The sequence below is a fragment of the Scomber japonicus genome, chromosome 13, assembly GCF_027409825.1.
Source record: "Scomber japonicus isolate fScoJap1 chromosome 13, fScoJap1.pri, whole genome shotgun sequence".
In the NCBI taxonomy this organism is placed as follows: Eukaryota; Metazoa; Chordata; class Actinopteri; order Scombriformes; family Scombridae; genus Scomber; species Scomber japonicus.
The window spans coordinates 9,251,547-9,271,416 of record NC_070590.1 but is presented as its reverse complement, the minus strand read 5'-3'; the positions used below and the strand labels follow the sequence as shown (position 1 = coordinate 9,271,416).

General features: G+C 37.4%; 1 protein-coding gene across 2 annotated transcripts; it reads left to right on the top strand.

Annotated features, from left to right (window-relative positions):
* The first annotated feature begins 3,556 nt into the window (after nucleotides 1-3,556).
* pou2f3 (POU class 2 homeobox 3) lies at nucleotides 3,557-18,969 on the top strand. Of its 2 annotated transcripts, XM_053331803.1 has the most exons (13): nucleotides 3,557-3,605; nucleotides 8,792-8,826; nucleotides 10,490-10,591; nucleotides 11,472-11,579; nucleotide 11,780; nucleotides 12,029-12,117; nucleotides 13,195-13,371; nucleotides 14,984-15,125; nucleotides 16,292-16,425; nucleotides 17,153-17,317; nucleotides 17,716-17,758; nucleotides 18,023-18,137; nucleotides 18,927-18,969. In XM_053331803.1, the coding sequence occupies exons 1-13, from the start codon at nucleotides 3,557-3,559 to the stop codon at nucleotides 18,967-18,969; spliced, it is 1,203 nt and encodes a 400-aa protein (XP_053187778.1). The 2 variants fall into 2 exon arrangements, with proteins under 2 accessions (XP_053187778.1, XP_053187779.1); XM_053331804.1 differs by lacking the exon at nucleotide 11,780 and having other exon boundaries at nucleotides 11,469-11,574.
* Nucleotides 18,970-19,870: the final 901 nt, after the last annotated feature.

Below are 19,870 nucleotides of genomic sequence, written 5' to 3'. Positions count from 1 at the left end.
CATCTGCCTTAAATGGGTGGGGTTGAGAGAGAGAGAGCGAGAGAGAAAGAGAGAGAGTGAGAGAGAGAGAGAGAGAGAGAGAGAGAGAGAGAGAGAGAGAGAGAGAGAGAGAAGCACATTGAGAATCGAAGGTTCAGGACAGGAACCGGTCATCCCGATGCTCCCAGGCTACCTGTGAGACGAGAGAGCACAGAGAACTCCAAGGAAGAAGTTTAAGTTAGTGAATGCATTAATAGTACATGAATGTAAATGGATAGAGAGAGGGAGGAGGAGAGAGGAGCTCAGTGCATCATGGGAAGTCCCCAGGCAGTCCAAACCTATAGCAGCCTAAACTAGGAGTTGGTCCAAGGCAAGCCTGGCCTGCCCTAAGGTAGGTCACACACTAGTACTAGAATAAGATTATCTATCCACACAGTACAAGCAGCAATATATGTATTTCTTCACAAAGATGAAAAGCAAAACAAAATTAATTTTGCTTACCTACAGTACTTGCAGCAGGCAGCAACCTCACCTCTCCCAATTGACAGACTCCAGCTCCATTATATAGGGCCTATACACAATTGAACCATATCTCTCTCGGGGGTGTCTCAGAAATATAACAAGTAAATGACAAAGTTACTTGTATGAGTTAACACAGTATTTGTACAAACATGATTTTAAATATTCCTCTCCGATTTGCCAAGATATAAATATGAAAGTTATGATCAACAAAACATTTATTCCACAACAGATGGCTTAGAGACCATTTTTTAAGGAGTATAATGGAAGTGAGTGTATGTAGATGCGTATGATGTGTGATGCGAAAAGTGAAGAGTATGTGTGGCCATTCTGTTCAAGCAGCAAAGTCTCTGTATTTTTACTTTATAACATATTTAAACCCAAATGAAAAGTACTGATCAGTTCTTCCACAGCAGGCATAATACATGACAAGCAATGTCTGGCAGTGTTGCAAAGTGAGTCTATGTGATTTTTTTGGCAGAATGAAACACCTTTTCTTCCGATATTATATTTTTTCAAATTTGTGACTTTACAATGTTGGATAATATCCACTTTTTTCTTGTAAATTTACATTTTAATCTGAGAAAGAGTTTTTCTTGAAAATTGCTTCCCTCCTCCAGGTCAGTATTTTTAATATGGCCCTATACGCTGTTGTACTCAGTTGCACATTTGCACATCATCAAGGTTCAATTAACCTTGTTAGAGTGGGCACCCTCATTCCAGTTTGTAAACTAGTACTCATATCAGTCAGAAATATAAATGGGCATGGGTTGACCTCAAGCCTGAGGTAGGACGAGCGGGGGATTCACTGAATTAGTATTGTAGCTTATGCAAAGATTAAAATTAGTCACAGCACCAAATAAATCACATTTTCTAAGTGTGTTGATCTATTTGAGTGTTTGTGTGAGGCAGGGTTGGGAGCCAACGGGAGCATAAAGAGGACCGAGCTACCATGTAACCGGAAAAATCACACCTGATGATCACTAAAACATTATAATCAAACATTATTTTATTATCGCTGATAATACTGTTTTCAGGACAATGACTGTTATTTACATAAACGGGAAAAATAGGCAGAAAAACAAAGCATTTTCCCAACAGAACTGCGCATCAAAACATGAATTGCGAAACAATGACTGCACTTCCTCACAAAGCCACTTTGAGGTGCTGTTTGCACCAGATATTTATTCAAAGCGCGCAAATCGCAGATGAACACTGTTTTAAACTGAAGCATTAGAAGGAGGTGATCAATACCCACAAAAACATCCACAAAATATATTTTATTTCTATAAATTTTAGTTGTAGATTGGCAATCATGCCACCGCTGCTGCTGCTGCCAAAGGGATCTGCAAGTCTGGAAAATTATGTCTTTAAGAAGCAGGCTTTAGCATAACAGTTATCACTAGCACTGTAGAGGTCACCATCTCTGTTACCCTTCCAGATGCTGCTGAGTATGGGAGCTCGACCACCACACACCCGGACCCAGATTTACCTGCTAATGTTACAGCTAACATGAACTTTGCTGATATGGAGGTTGTCGGCTCAGCTACCGACCTTACCTGCAAAAAGTTAAGGGTGGTTTTTATTTTTTTATTAGGCTCATGCAGTGGTGTATGCTGTCATACCTTTCATATTTAAACAAACAAAAATAAAATATTTTGTCATGATATACTTCATATCATATGGCCTAATTGTGCGCTGTTGCATGAGTTGGACTCAATTCAATGACATTTTTCTCTCTCTATCTCTCTCTCTCTCCATACATTCTTATTTAAATGAGCAAAAATAAAATATTTCTTGTAGCAATGTACTTGATACGGCCTAATGGTCTAATTGTGGGCTATTGTGTGTCTAAATGTTGGGCCAAGTTATGCCCAATGAAATCACTCTCTGTGTGTGGTGTCGTAATAATTTTTGACTTCATATTTCAGTATTGTAATTAAATGTTACAGTGATCTACATGATACAATGTAATCAGTAATATTGCATCATATTTTATTTGTTTTATGTTGTGAGTAAAATATGGATCTGCAACATAGCCAGTAACATTTATCTGTCAAGTAAAGACAGAGTGTTGTGGTGCAATGTTTTCCTCTGAAGTAGAAGTGTCCAGTTGCATTTTTTAGTGGTTTGGAGGCATGTTGGAGGTTATTTCATTTCAGTGAGTTACAGTATAATAAATAAGAACATAACACATTTTTCAGCTCTTCTGAGCCCTTTTAGTTGCCCACCTTGTGTAATGTTAAAGTCCACCCCTGACTTTTTATACAAACCTTTACTGAACATGTTCCTTTTTGTAAAATAAAAGGGAGGTGAGGATAATCAACCTGTTCATTATATGATCATTTTGACTTACTATCTCAAAATCAGTGAGAGCAAGTTTGGCAAGATACCCAGCTCCCTTCACCACTAACAGACACTGAGCTATCTCAGGTGGCGGGAATAATACAAACAGAGAGAGAGAGACACACACAGACACACACACACTGTCAATGTGCAGTAACCTCATTGTTGTTTTATGCAAACAGTCTGAAGCTGGATAGGACGCACAGAGGCCTATGCAAATCAGCCTATCAGGCAGTGCAGGGTGTACTGCAGAGGTGAACGTTTCTCCACTTAGGAAAATGCCGATGAGCAGCTGTGGATTTCCAAACTTTTTATTCCAACACTAGCTTCTTTTTGAATAATCAGAAGGACACACGGCAGCTGGAGCAGCACAAACTGTTTACCTGAGGTGAGTCACTCCACCAGCAGAGGCTCATCTGTGCCTTTTTCCCTTCATTATTTCATGTCTCACCTGAAGTTTTAATTGGAGTTTGTGTGCTTGTGTGCATGCTTCAGATGACTGTGAGAGCTGGGCTGAGGTCTGGTAGTGCTTTATGAATATTATAACTAGTAATCACAGAGGAGTGTGTACAGTTTGTGCGGTGTTGTGGAGGGGAGGGCGCATTAGAATAAACTCAAGATCATTTTCCTGGGTGGCCTGAGTGCTTCATTGTCCTGGTAAAGTTACAATCCTGTAGGAAAATCAGCTATATTTATCATTACAGATATTAAGATGAGCGCAGACACAGTGGAGCAGTCGGAGGCTGCAGCTGAACAGGCAGGTAAGAATATTTCACCCCGCTGAATCAAGTTGAACAGATGTGACTCAGGACAGATCTATGTTTATTCTGTAACTGTTACTGATGCTGGAGTTCAAGAGAAAGTGTTTGTTTATCGTCATATCTTATCTATCTGAACAAGACCTGTATTATAGGAGGATTTCTATCTTAATTGTCACTTTTAATGTAAAAAAAATGTTGGATTATCTAAGAAATGTAATTTAAAGCTGTGTTCACAGACTTTTGACCTCTTAAATATGAGAATATATTTGGATTTTGTGTCTGATATATATCAGTTTAAACTTTAATCTTTAAACTTTTACTTCACACTTTTTATTTCAGTATAATCTGACTTTTTGAGGTTTTATTGCTGCTCAACAATGCTATTATTTCAATTAGGTGTATTTATTAGCATTTTTTTCTGAATCCACCATACACAGCACACTTTGAAAGTCACTCATTATTCTTCATACTGATCCACATGATGCCTGATGGGTTACAAAAAAAGCCAAACAAGCAACATCTTCACCTGCTGCTGTTTCGTGAGGAGCTGTGTGTGTGCATGCCTATGTGTGTGTGTGTGTGGGTGTGTGTGGGTACCAGGTATTCCTCACATTGTGGGGACGTGAATCTGTTTACATAGTCATTTCGTGGGGGACTCTCCTCCCTTATGAGGACAGCATATGTAAACCTTAATGTAAATCATTCATTTTAAGGTGAAGACTGGGTTTAAAGTTATGGTTAATTTGGAGTTATGTTATGGTTAGGGTCAGACAGGTGGTGGTTATGGTTAAAGTTGGGATAAGTCTCCAGGAAATGAACATAAGCCAATGTAATGTCCTCTGAAGTGATGGAAACACAACTTTGTGTGTGTGTGTGTGTAGGTGTGTGTGCATGAGCTTGGTGGCAGTTGGTTGCTATACCAGGATGCACCAGAGGCTGTTTGCTGAGAAATGCAGCCTACCCGGGGGCTGAGGATAGCAACCAGAGTGCAAAACAAAACCAGGAACCAGCAAACAGAAAATGTGGAACTTTTTATTTAAACAATAGCTGCATGCATGAGAGAAGTGAATGGCTTATTTCTGTGGAAGTGTTAAATGTCTATGTTTTTGTCAATATACAGTCATTTAGGTACTTTTTGTTATTATGTGCTGTCATTCAGTTGCTTCACCCAAATTTAAAATATATATCCACACTAAAAATCACTGGGTTCAAATTTTGCCCAGTTTGGGTCAATATAGCACCAACACAATACTGAGTTAGTTACCCAAAAAGCCAGTCAACACCTTGTGTATCTTTTGAATGTCATATGCACATATTTGTGTAAAAGAAACAATAACTTTGTGACAATTGTTAGTTTAATCATAATGTTATTAAGTTTATTTAGCAGGGACAATGGGCAGTCATTGATTGTCTCACAGTTAATGAGCAAAGTGTGTGTAACACTGGGTCAAAATAACATATTGCTAAAGTTAAAGGACCAGTGTGTAAGATTAGTGGCATCAAGTGGGACAAATTTGGTAGAAACACAATATAATATTTCTAAGTGCATAATCCCATGAAAATATGAATTGTTGTGTTTTTATTACCTTAGAATGAGCCCTTTATATCTATACAGGAGGAGGGTCCTCTTCCACAGAGCCCACCAAACACTGGTTCTGGACAGGGCCTTTTGTGTTTTTCATGAGTTTCATGGCCACCCTTGTTTCTCCTACATGTTTGAAAGGAAAGGGTGAGGGAGAGAGACATTCATTTGGTTGTAATCTGCAACTTCATCACTGATGTGACTAAATCTAACAAACCCAAAGTTGATTTGGTGCCATATTGACCCAAACTGGGTAATATTTTAACCCAGACTTAGTGTATTTTCTCATTTGATTTCTAACTGCAAGCAAATATTTTTGGTTTGTCCAGGCTTGTAAAGGTGAAAGGAATTTGCTGTGTCACTCTGAATATATATAAAAAAACAAAAAAAAAACATTCACACATCAATATGTCTTCTACAATCAAAGGAGAAGTAAAAAGTATAAAAACACTTGACGTGTGTTCCGTGGATTACCCAAATTAACAGTGACATTGTCTCTGAAATTACATTTTTCTGTTTATTTTTAAATGTAGTTTTTAAATAATGTGAAAATAGTGTGAATCACTTCCATTGTGTTTTTGTGGAGACAGAAATCTAATAGACATATTTTTCAAAACTATCAGCATGGATAGATGCCACTCGAGGAAAATCAGACAATATGTTGTTGTTGTTGTTGTTGTTATTGCTTTGTAATTTGGGTAAATAAATCCTTTAACTATTAAACCACTGATGTGTTTTAAAATTAGGTGATATTTTCTCTGGGCACTGAGACAATGAATTCCCACAAAATACTGACTATTAGAACAACATTTTGAATATGTAGTGTTCATATTTACAGCTCGCTTTGTGCAAACCTACAAATTATATAATACAATTTGTTATTGTTGTTGCTAAATACATTTAGAGGGAAACCTAATTGCTACCTTGATTATGTTCAGCGCAGGTTTTTTTCAAATGGTTTTTGGGGTAGATGATAAACATACAAGGTGCAGGACTTTGACACCAGAGACAGAGGTTTGTATCCTGAGTCTCGTGTGTGAGTTGGGTTAGGAAACAAAATCACTTTGGTTAATGTTGAAAATAGATTTTGTTTTTGTACAGTGAACATGTCTTGACTTGTGCTTCATTTTCTTACCAATATTTTACTAAAACCACAACATTTTTCATCATGATTTTGATTATTTGTCTTTTTCTGGTATAGTTTTGTCCTTTTCCTTTTAGTTAAAAACCTTTACTTTATGAAAAACCAGACATTCAATAGATCAATGACAGTGTTTTTTAGGGGGCATGACCTATTGGGCTTACACACTGTGAATTTAGTATAAGCAGTTTCGCATAGAAAAACATGATAAAACATATGCTACATAAAAACTAAATGAGATAAAGAGTAAAAGATGAGAAACATACAGGCCAAGTCAAGGTTATATAAAACAGAAACAACTGTGAACAACATTTAAAGGTGTTTAATGAAGGGAGTGCTTCAATGATAATGATAATTTAGAGTTAATTTCATGCCCCATGTGCATAAAAGGCAAAACAAGTTTTACCAAGCTCCCAGTGCACCCTAGGGACATTTAAAGGATCATATTAGGAGATTAAATATTTATTTTCTTCCACATTGGAATAATTTTGAATTTTCAATAAAAACAGTCATAGCCTGAAGTGAAGCCTGGCTGAGGTGATACTAGAGCTCTGTCTTTATATTGGCTGTTTGCTGGTTCTGAGTTATGACTGGAAAAGGAGCAAAATGAAATATTCTTAAAGAATTTATGGAGAAAATCTGGATTTCGGTCATTGTGTAAAAAAAGAAGAAGAAATCAGTTTCTTTTTCGTATGTGAATATTTTCTGATTTCTATGATACTGAATATTTTTCGGTTATGAACTGTTGGTCACTTTTGGTTTTGGTAAACAGTGATAAACATTTTTCACAATTTTATAGATTAAGTTGATTAATGGAAAAACTAAGATACAGATTAATTGATAAAGCCCTTGTGGAGAAACAGCTCGGGCAGATCTCATAAACCATGGAGACAATTGTTACTCTCTCTCATTGAGTTTTTTTTCTACATTCAGACCATTTTATTTCTTTATTGGACATAAGTGGGAGAGATGATAGGAAATGTGAGGGGAGCAAGAGAGATGGAGATGCCAGTTATCAAAGGCTCCCAGCTGCACTTAAAACATAAAGTTAATGGTTGTGGTTGTCTTAACATGCCCTTCTTGCTGAAGTTTAGAGATCATAGTGCAGATATAGACTGGAAATATTGACTCAGGGACATTACAATTCTATGTTATGTGTCTAGGCTACCAAACCCCCTCACTTTGTGAAGTTGAAATAACAATTTCAGTTTGAATACCAACCTCAAAGTTTGTGACTTCCATTTGGGTGCATATTTCATCATACCTGTTAGTACAAAATAGAAATGTACACTGATGTATTGTATACCAATTCCAAACACATTATACTATGACACTTATTAAACAGTACATACAATATACCAATAGTATCTGGTACAGAATTGGGACATAGCTTCAATATTCATGCTGCACAAATGTAATTTGGCCTCATATTCAGGCCTCAAGACTAACTGAAGTCAAATAAATTATTATTTCCCGAGGGGATGAGATCGTTCCACTTGTTCTGAGAGCAGTTTATAATAATTCACTTGCAGTCTGTTCACTTTTTAGTACATCATTTTAGGACCAACAGATCGAGACAAAACACTGGTTACGATTGTTTTTTTTGACTGCAGTGACATACTTACAGTACAGTATGTATAGCGTGTGTTTGTGTGTGTGTGTGTGTGTGTGTGTGTGTGTGTGTGCGTGTGTGTGTGTGTTTTTTTTATGGTATTCAGTCAAAGTGCAGAGCTCCAAACACAGGCTTCCTGCGCTCAGAGGAGCTGATTTGCATGTCTTGGTCATTTCCATACTGGAAGTTTGGCTGTGAAGCTGGTTGTGCTGTCCCGCTGGGGCAGTGACTAGTGGGCTGGTGGTGGGGGGAGGGTTGGGTTGAGGAGTGAGGGGGTTTATAGGTGTATTTGCATCGTGTGTCTCCAGCAGCTCACTGCTTCTCATCACACACACAGTCCCAAAGGCCCCATTTGACATTCAAATGATGTGAGCTTATCCAGCACACCTTTGAACTCTTCTCTATCAACTCTTTCTCTGTCCTCTTGTGTGCTACCTGCTGTACACATAACTTCTTGAAAAGACTTTTCAGAAGTGTGTTTTTTTGTGAACACAGCTCTGCGTGTGAGCAGTCAGCAAACAGCGCAGAGAAAAACTGCTCAGCACACCGCTGTGAAAAAGTCAGCTTTACTTTCAGCGGCAGTGCTTGTACATTTTTAATTCAAGTTTAATGAAATTGTACTTACCTGAGAACCTTTAAGCAGCAAAAAGAGAAATATTCAGTGGAGTACAAAATAAAATATTCAGTACAAAAAAATCACTGATATCATTTCTCATGTACACTTGTCAACACTGGTTGAATGCTAACAGACTTCATATTTGTTACTATGTGATTTCTACTTTCACTTTGAAGAAGTTGAAAGCCATAAAAAACACATTTTAAACTCTGAAACTCTATTTTTTCATTTTGTCATTTAGAGCAAAACGGACTCGACTTCAATCGACAAGTGAGTAACAAAGTTCTTCATAACAAATTCCTGTGAATGAGGATTAGATGAATAAGGTCTCTGTCATCAGGAGGATTTGGGCTGTTTTGTTTAACGTGTTGTAAATTTTTCCTCTTAGCTAACATGCTTAGACTCGATAAAGTTTGCATCTAGATCAGTGGATTAAACAGGTGTTATGTAGATGCTTCCATTACATATTTTAAGGGAAACTAACCTAACCCACATCTTAATCTTTTAAACATTTAATAAAAGCAGGAGCATCAAGAGAAAGCAAAGACTTAAACAAACCACCAGGATCCTGCTATTAGAGCTGAGATCTAACTGCTGCAGGAGGTTTATATGATAAGGCAGATGTTACTCTACATTTTTCTTACTGTCAACAGTTATCATGCAAAGACCAAAACGAACACTGTGTTAGACTCCCCCGGCCTGTTCATGGCAGTGAGCCCATAAGCCTATCGGTTTCTACATAGGACGAATCTTTAAAACACGGTCACAAATATATATTTACGCTTTTAAAAAAGGCTCAGTAATTTCCTAAAACAGGTGGCCACTGCAGTTTTTAGCAAACCTATCCCAGGTAGGAGTGCATTTGTTGGGGACTATTTTCAGCTGTGGATTAATACACAGTTGGTGCTCTTGTTCAGTGGCTCCACAGTTTTTAGAAGCATGAAATGGTCAAATTATTCAGTATTTTACAATAAAAGGCAAAGATTAAAGAATAATAAAAGTATTTCCTGTGTTGTCAGTTATCTCATGGCTCCTCAGTTTGGGATCCACTCTTGTGATTTCTGAGGCAGCTGAATTAAATAAACTAAATGTCACCTGGTGCAACACTGCACTGCACTGCATTTGGTTTTTAATAGCTTTTGAACAATAATCGAGCCTCAATGCACAGGGGACTAAGATGTAAAACACTATTTTTTGTTAGCAGGACCAATTTTTTGTTGGTTTTGGTTTTTCATGAGATTTGATGATATTAAGACATATGGAGAATATCACCAGACTTCTTGAACCCTTTGACAAACCTGGTTTCAAAGGACTCAAGCAGCTCTGTTAGCCTAGAGCTGCATGAGTGGTACTGAGTGTACTATCAGTATTATTGACTATCACTTTTCTTGAGACTTAAGCTTCAACAGACTTTAAGATGGCTAACATCCTCAGGATATACTACATGCTCTCCCCGCAGATGTCAACAATGACTGCCATCGCTTTAAAACACCTCAAATAGTTTGCAGCTATTTGGATACTTCTCCAAACACTTTTTTGGCAGGGGAGGACCTTTCTTTCAGTGCTCATGTTTTCAGGAAGTGCACTGGCTTTCAGTGGGGTGGGGGGTGGGGGGTGGGGGTTATTTGCATACTGGCTTGCCCTAAGGGAAGGGAGAGAGCCTATCACTCTTTGTATCATGTTTAGTGACCAAACTGGTCCTGGAGCAAGTGTACACGGGTGTGTGTGTGCGTGCGTGCGTGTGTGTGTGTGCTGTCTCCCCACACAGCACACACACAGAGAGGCACATATAAACATGAACCCATTTACCTTTGAAATTATGTACAGACAAGGTTTCCCATCCTCTCAGTTTGACAAGAAAAACCTGATCCATTTAAAAAAAAATTTATCTAACTGGAGTGTGTGCTTTTTGGTTATGCTTTCCATGTCTCAGATAAAAACAGAGGACATCAACGACTCACCCCATTCCGCCTCCGCACTGAAGACATGTCATCTGACGCAGAGCTCTCCATTGCCTGGAGGTCAGCTGACTGGGGTAGGACATAGACTCACTCGATATCTACATTTTAAATACCATTTAAAGAGGAACTCCAGTGGTAATGTTTTATTTTAAAGGAAAGGTTGAACATTTTTCAAAAAATATGTCTAAAAGTTTATCTGAAGATAATATGAGGCTTCGGCCAACTGAGTTAGTCAAATAAAGTGGATGTCTTCCACAGTTAATCTTTTTAGGAAAGAAAAGTCTCTCTTTGTGTCTCAACGTGCAATGTTTTCCTGTTCAGCTGAAGTGGAAGGCTCATAACAAAAAGAGGGTACTAAAAAGACAGTAACGTTGAAATATATCTACTTGATTTGACTACTTTGGATGACTGAAACTTCATGTTATCTTCAAATAAACTTTTTAATACACGTTGGCACAGAAGGACTGTGGATTTTGTCCCCCCAAGATTTACATTGTAAGTGAATTATGACAAATGCAGTATGAACAGGAAGAATCATTACAGCAAGAAAAAAACATGTTAATGTTCATATTGTCACCTGACTAAAAAATGTTGATGTAGCATTTATGAGCAACACACTATATGTAGTTATGAGCAGCCATGAGGACATTTTGAAGTAATTATTAATATACAATATTTAACAAGCATTATAACTTCTCCCTTATAGACATATTTTATTTACAACCGTGTTTTACTATACTGTTATTCATTATCTCTTTACACACCAGAATCTACTTAAGATGCCCACAGGAGGAGTTATTGACAAATACATTAACAGACACTTCTAACTTCTAACAACTACATCAAGAACTTGTGTTATCGGCAAAATTTCCCTCAAATATGAAGAGAAAAATAAATTCTAAGTAATTGGTTTAAATAAGTACATTTTATGGTGTGTGTTTTATGTTCCAGGAGCTCACCTCTCTCCACACCATGCAGCAGCTGGTTCTGATGCCCCCGTCTCACCTGTCGTCTCCTTCCCCGTTCCTGCTCTCCCAGAGTCCCACCAGCCACCAAGGTAGAGTCTTAAACATCCACCGATGCTCTAAATGTGCATGAACTCATGCTTTAGCCATTTTGAAAAAGTCAGTTGAATTAAAAGTTGCAGCCATAAAAAAACAGACACATGGCATCTTATATTTATGTGACATTTTTACTAACTTAAAAGCTAAAAGAGAAAAGTAAGATCAGGGCTCAAAATGATGACAAAAAGATACCAGCAGTGTCCTTATTAGAGTGTATATTTTAATTTATTTAACTGGTCAACAAGAACTGGCACTGGTTGAATCGTGATGGTGCTACATCATGCAGAATAAAGCAGAAATGCATATCCATATTAGGGAGTATTACTTAAATAATTATATAAATATTATAAAAAAGATTGAATTGACAAGATCTGATATCTTCATAAAGGAAAAGTCTTGTTGTCGCAAACAAATTATTGGTTAATAATCTGCTGTTTTTCGTTGCAGCCCTTCTGCAGCAGAACTTACTGTCCCTCCCTAGCCAGAGTCAAACTAGTCTCCTTCAGCATCAACCTGGACTTGCTCTGACTCCGCAGGTAAATTAAGACCACTTCCTGTCTACACACACACACACACACATCGGTATAAATTATAATACACCAAGAACAATGTTCAGGCAAAAGCATGGAAGAAGAAGACTTCTTATTCACAAACATGGATGTGAATGAGCTTTTGGTGTTTTCTGAGAAGGAAATGCTTTCAGCACATTTGTTAAGCAAATACATTGTGGTAAAGGTGTGGTTAGTCAATGAAAACACCTGGCTACAGTTAGGAGAGACTGATTTTTAAAGAAAGTTTTTTTTGTTGTTGCTCTTATTTTAATTAGTTGTCTGTAATGGAATCTAAACCCCAGTCTCTATTGTGAAGGTTGGAAGGGCTCCACACTTCTTAATTTTCTGTCTCACTACATAAAGGACACAATGCATTATCACAAAATGTAATGCAGAATGAATTTTGTAGAGAGAAGAAAAGCCAAAAAAGGTGAATATTGGAGTTATAATGGAAAGATGAAACACAACTCCAAATGGTGACAATGTTGCTCTGTAACTGCTAGATGTGGAAATTGTTTGCTAACAATGTCATATGTTAGTGTTGTGTTGTGTGGCCAATAAGACATTTGTGAAGTGTCCAGAAACATGACATCAAATTAACTCCTAATGTTGCTCCATATTTTCTGGACATGTGTAAGCAAACGTTTGCTCACTTGTTAACTTAAAATGTCATGATGTTAATTGCAGTTTAAAGATGAAATTAGGGTATAGTAGGGCATACTTGTACTATTAGTACACATGGTGAGTACAAACATTTACTTGCTAGAAAGAGGGTTATACCTGTACAGGACCATTGCCTGCTCCAGTGGTAAGCTTTGTTCTGCCAGCAGTACATTCAGCTCTTTGTACAAATGCAGCACTGCCAGCCACAGAAATAAGGTTGCTGCAAGTCAACAGCAGCACAGAAAAATGAACTTAGAATTAATGAATTTAGATAAGTAAACATTGATTACTGCAGACACATAATGGTCATTTTTGTTATGCAAGACAGTAAAAACCTCATTGCCTCTTTTATTTCAGTTGGAAACTGAGGATTATTTCTGTGATGTATTTCTGATCCAGGCCATGAGTCGCTCAGGTCTGGCAGGACCGTCTATGGAGAACCACATGGACATGTCCCATCTGCAGATGCCCAAACACATGGCAGTACCAGCACAGGAGGAGCCCAGTGATCTGGAGGAACTGGAGCAGTTTGCCAAAGCATTTAAACAAAGACGCATCAAACTGGGCTTCACTCAGGTACTGAAGAGGACCAACACCACTAAGTTTTCCTTGCAGGACATTTACTTTCACACCTAAGAAGTCTTTATATCCTGTATCTTCCAGGTTGCTCTATGAGGTCGGATTCATAGTTTGTTCTGGAGCCTTAAAATAACTTATATGCAGTGCTCAAGGGTGTTTTCACATCTGCACATTTTAGTCCAGTTAAATTGAAATCTGGTTCTTTTTCCCCTCGAAGCAATTCACTCTGTGTGTTTCAAAACAACCACACTGAGACCCTTTAGAGGAGGTGGTCTTGCCCCAAATTGGCAATTACTAGGATTTTACTTTACATTGTAAACTGTTGTACTTTTACAATATCATATTCTCTACTAATACTGTCTTAAACATTTGTTACTGCTTTTCCCTAAAAACTTTGGTTAATCCTGTAGACATACTCAAAAGATTCAGTGCTGCTTAAAAGTTTATGAACACTTAACAATTTTCTCTATTTCTGCATAAATATGACCTGAAACGTGATTAGATTTTTACATACGTCCTATAACTAGATAAAGGGAACCCAATTAAACAAATGAGACAAAAACATTCAGTGTATTTATTTATTAATTGATTTATTTAATTTTTATCTTTCCTATTTGTGTGAGGCAAAAGTATGTGAACCCTTGCTTTCAGTAACTGGTGTGATCATCTTTTACAGCAATAACTTCAACAAAACATTTCTGGTAACTGTTTATCAGCCCTACACGTCAGCTTGGAAGAATTTTGGCCCAGGCCTCCCTACAGAACAAACGTTGGTGGGCTTCTTGGCATGAACTGCATGCTACAATTCCTTCCACAGTATTTCTGTAGAATTAAGGTCATGACTTTGACTCAGCTATTCCAAAACATTAACTTTCTTTTGCTCTAACCATCCTTTGGTGACCCATTTTTTCTGTTAGCATAAGTTCATGGATGGATATCTTGACATTTTTTCTGTAGAATTTGCTGGTGCAGCTCAAAACTGAAAGCTCCATCAATGCTTGCAATCCATCCTGGTCCAGACACAGCAAAGCAGGCCCAAACCAGGATACTATTACCACCATGTTTCACAGATGGGATGAGAGTCTTATGTTGTAATGTAGTGTTTGCTCACTGCCAAACAAAACGCTTCTCATTCAAGCCAAAAAGTTTGATTTTGGTCTCATCTGTCCACAGAACATTTTTCCAGTCGCCCTCTGGCTGATCTACATAGTCTTGAGCAAACGGCAGCAATGTCCTTTTTGGATAGTAGTGGCTTTCTCTTTGCAACTATGTTACACCCACCATACACACCATTGACATTCAGTGTTCTCCTGATGTTGGACCCATGAACATTGACTGTAGTCACTGCAATAAAGGCCTTAGGTTCCCTAGATGTTAGCCTGGAGTCCCTTGTGACCTCCCAGGCTATTACATGCATTGCTCTTTGTGTGATCTTTCTTGTCCAACCACTTCTTCAGAGGGTAACAGTGATGTTGACCCTGGAAAAACCAGCAAATTAACCTTAAGATTCTTTCCCTTTCATCAAATTAGGTAATTGTGTTTTATGCTTGCATCTACTTTGACTTTTGCATCAGAGAGTGATTAATGTGTTATTGGTGCTCTGTTGCAGGGAGATGTGGGCCTTGCGATGGGAAAACTGTACGGCAATGACTTCAGCCAGACCACAATCTCTCGTTTTGAGGCTCTCAACCTCAGCTTCAAAAACATGTGCAAGCTCAAACCTCTGCTGGAGAAATGGCTGAGTGACGCAGGTACAACACAGGAACTGCCATTTCATTTTTTAATTACCACTTATTATTCTGGTTTGATGTGAGAAGGGATTGCGGAAAATGTAAAATCCAAAAAGTTGTTTGAAGAAGTGTTTTTAAACTCTTTCTTTTTGCTGTAATTCAAAGTATTTTCCACAATGTATTTAAATACCACAGAAAAAATGTACATCTTACTATCAGTATCAGTTATAAAATGACAACATAGGTGTATGTGTGCATACACTGAGTGAGTTTTGCATTAGCAGGTTATCAGCACTGACTGAGATGGTTAGTGTGTTTCCAATAATCCCAATAAACCAATTATATTTTTATATTTTGTTCATATGTAACTTTTTTTGGTTAGAATTTTGGTTAAAAGTGTCTTTTTTAAGTTAGGCAGGTAAAACCACCTTGTTGAAGAAATAGTATGGCAGTTTGGGAAATACCCTTATTTGCTTGCTTTCTAATACTTCTATGAGAAGTATGCAAACTGTGAAGCATCAGCCAAGAGACAGTAAGCTTAGCATAAAGACTGAAGACAGAGAGAAACAGCTAGTCTGGCTGTGTTCAAAGGTTAAAAAACGTGCCTATCAGCACCTCTAAAACCTACTAATTAAAATGTTCTCTTGTTTAACTCCTATTAATGTAAAGTGTAAAGCGGTCGACAGGTTGTGGTTTTAAGAGGGGTTATGTAGGTTTCTACTTCCTGGAGACTTAGCTGGTTGCCTGGCAACCTCACTGACGACAATACTCCAGGTTTAGTGGTACAGGTGAGGTAAGCAGGTTTTCCTACCTATTGACAAAGCCAGGTAGTTTTCCCCCCGATAGTTTTCATGCTACACCAAGGTAACTGGCTTCTGGCTTTAGCTTCATATTAACATAATTACAGACACGAGAGTGGTATCAATTTACCTAACAATTTATCTAACTTCTTCAGCAAATAGTGCCAATTTTCTGCAAAAAGTAAATGATTGTATTTCCCAAAAATATCAAACCTTTTCCTTAAACACTTTAATAAATAGCACAGATACACAGAGGTCCGTTTTTTAACTGCTTGTTATGGCTGAATGGGAGTCAAACTAAAGTCTTGCTAATGCTAACTGCTACCTGATATTATTGCTGTTTAAAAGTGATGATGAATGTCCATGTAATATTTGTTTCTACATTAGAGAACTCACCTTCCGACTCAATGAGCAACCCTATCTCTCTGCCGCCCCTGATGGAGGGCTACGGACGCAAACGGAAAAAGAGAACGAGCATCGAAACAAACATCAAGATGACTCTGGAGAAACGTTTCCTTGATGTGAGCTCAAGATTGATTCAATATAAAACCATTAAAAAAAAAAATCTAGTTTATCTTAAAACATCGAGACAACATTAAATATGATTTTAGTAATTGTGAGCACATTAGCATGCTGATGGTAGCATTAAGTACAGTCTCACAGAGTTGCTAGTGTGGCCATCTTTGTCATGTCAGACAATTTCAAATTATACTGCATGTATAGGCTTTAAATCTACATGTACCAAATGTTTCCTTACACATTACAAGTGATCTGTTTAAACCATTATTAAACATGTTACAGACTCACAGAGCATTGTTTCTATTCAAGAGTGAACATTGTTCCTCGTTTACAAACCATTTATAAACTTAACCATTAATATAGAAATGCCTTAAAAGTGCTCGTATAAATGTTTTTTCATTAGATAAAATAGTTTAAATTTTCATTTTTTGAAGACCATAATAATCTTAATCGTAGCGATGAAAATAAGACAATTATCAACAACTCTGTAGCTCTTGACGGAGCTTTATAGCGAGTTTTAGCGCAACTGTTTTGGTTCACTCTCAGTGCTATCATATAGTATAATATTCACTCTATGGTGAATGTAAGTTTACATGTCAATGTTGTGTTCACAACTTGCATCTACTGCCCCCAAGTGGCCAACACATCAGTTAATGCAGGTTTAAAGATTTCAAATGCTGATATTTGAAGGAGGATATGAAATTATTTTCTTTTTGTTTTTGTTTTCAGAACCCCAAGCCCAACTCTGAGGAGATAACTCTGATCTCAGAGCAGCTATCCATGGAGAAGGAGGTGGTTCGAGTTTGGTTCTGTAATCGGCGTCAGAAGGAGAAGAGGATCTACTGCCCAGTGGCCAATTTACCGGTCAAATCACACAGCTACAACTCCAGAATGGTTAGCCACAATAACAATCTACTAGTAACTCTTGAAAGAAATCATTGAAAATGTAAAAGAGAGAGTTTATGCAGTTTTTGCAAGTGATCAGTTTCTTAGCAAACAACAAGTTTATTGCACACTTAAGATAGAAAAGTAAAAAATGATCATGATAAATGATTATTTATGTCATTGCAGCTGAAGAATAAACAGACCATGTAACATTAAACCATCATCAGTCTTATTAAATAAATACACAATTTTCCATCCTTTAGTGTGTGAAAGATTTACTTGATTTACTAATGAAATTATTAAACTGCAAATACAGCTTATTTAAGAGATTTTTGGTTACACAGCAACTATATGCTTTAGGTCTGATGTAAAGTTGGCTTTATCTGATTCATTTTCACACTTTTCAGGCATCAGCTTCCAGATCCTACAGCCCTTTGGCTTCAGGCGGAGGCAAGTACTGTTTCCTCATTTAAGTACTGATAATGAGAGGTGGAATACGTATTTAGATCCAATAGAGCAATGTAAGAATACTCCATTACAAAACTGTACTTAAATTAACATATGACACTTCATCGCTGCTTAAATCAGAATTGGATTTTTCCTAGTATCACTACATAGTGTGAGTGCTGCTGTGGATGATCCATGTATGTGCCTATATGTTGGTTTCTACATGTTTATGTTTATTCGATAACATGTTGGCCTTTTTCCTTCCAGTTTCATCAAATTCCTCTCCAAACAGCATAAGCCGTGAAGCTTCTCCCAACGGTCTGTCCACAGCCTCTGCCTCTTTAACGTCACAGGTCAACCCAGCTTCCTACAGCTCACCGGGGTATGAAACCTTCTTTTCTCTCACAGTTTATTTTTACAATTCTGTAAAAGCAAACAAGATATGACATGTTAAATAGTGAACAAAATGATAAATAGTGAACATTAGAGGTGACATAGATGTAATTTTTAATTTTAGAGCCAGGCTAGCTGCTTTCCCCTGCTTCCAGTTTGTATACTAATCTATGCTAACAGACTAACATGAGATTAATATCAATTTTCTCATTTTATCTCACTGAAATATTTCATCTGACATAAGCAAAAGCTGCATTAACAACTTATAGGTTATAGGTGGTAGGATTAGTTTGATTTATGCTTCAGTGAATCTTTCAAAACTGTCATGACAGCTGTTGATGTATCACTGTGGATGTATTGTACGATAACTGGGTACTGGACTCAAAAGATGGCACCTATTCATGCATGAGCCAAATAAGTTTCTAGCTTCAAGGTTGTGCGGACCACTGTAAATACAGAGTAGTGTTTCTCACAGACTTTACATCAGGATGACATCATCACACACTTTAAAATATCTGTTTTAGGCTCGAGGAAAGTTTTACAAATATGAAATCCTTTTTTTCAGTTGGGTGTCCATAGACGTCTCATGCTTATTTGCTTCCTGGCAGAGAGTTAGATGAGACCAAATGAGCAAGAAAGCAAATAAGCATATTTCTCAAATTTGCAAACTATTCCTCTAAATTAATTATCAAGACTTTAATTTCTGAATAAAGCAAAACTTTCTGTTACTTTTATCTGTTTAAGTAATAATCCTGTGATCCTCCCTTTGGCCTTTCAGGTCCTGGTATCGCACGTGGAATGCTGCTGCATATCACCACTGAGAAACATCAACTGTATCATATGAAGCCTTTGAAGATTGTTTTGTTTGAGAAGGATGTACATTGAAGATGTGACTGAGTCACACAATATTCCTGTAATGAGGGTTGTAATTATTACAGGCCAAACCTTAGACAAACTTGTAAGACATAACAACAGCACAAGTGGAAGACTTTAAGACACCACAGTGCTGTCAGCACTCACGCAACTCCTAACTGCCTCGAGCTATTTGATTTGTCTTCATGTGATGCTCTACTCTGCTTAGGTCTGCTGCAAAGATGAAGAATTCACAGAAAAAAACATACACAAGACAGATATCATGTCCACGTTTGTCATTATTTGAGCCAAAACGCTTATGCCTTGAATTTATAACTGTCAAGTTTAAAATGATCTGTTTGAATGTAGGATTCAGGTCCAGATTCATTGAGATTGTGCTACAAGCTCTTCCTTTTGAAGAGCAGTGATCTTGGTTGTTGCTGTTATTGTATTGTTTTATGTTGATAGAATAGTTAGTGTTGTGTTAGTGAATTTGATGCGATCTTACATTGCGTACTGCTGGCCTGTCTAAATAAATATGCAGTCAAAACGAGGGGATTTCACAGACTTTTCTTCTTAATGTTCATAATTGGTTCAAAAGGGCCATGGTTATTGTTATATCTTTAAAGGATAATAAAAAACAAACTCCTGCACATTGTGTCTTATGCCTCTCCGACCTTCTTCAGGTGTATAGGAGATACATCTGGTGGAGGTAGGGACAGTTTTTCTCATTTTTTTCAAGTTACTTTCCTCTGACGTATCTGTTGGAAAATCAGGTGTGCAGAGATTTTTGGTTTTTACCATTTTACAATTATTTAAAGGATCATTTTGTTTATTACAGCTTGGGTCTTATTACTGTAGTTTTGTCCA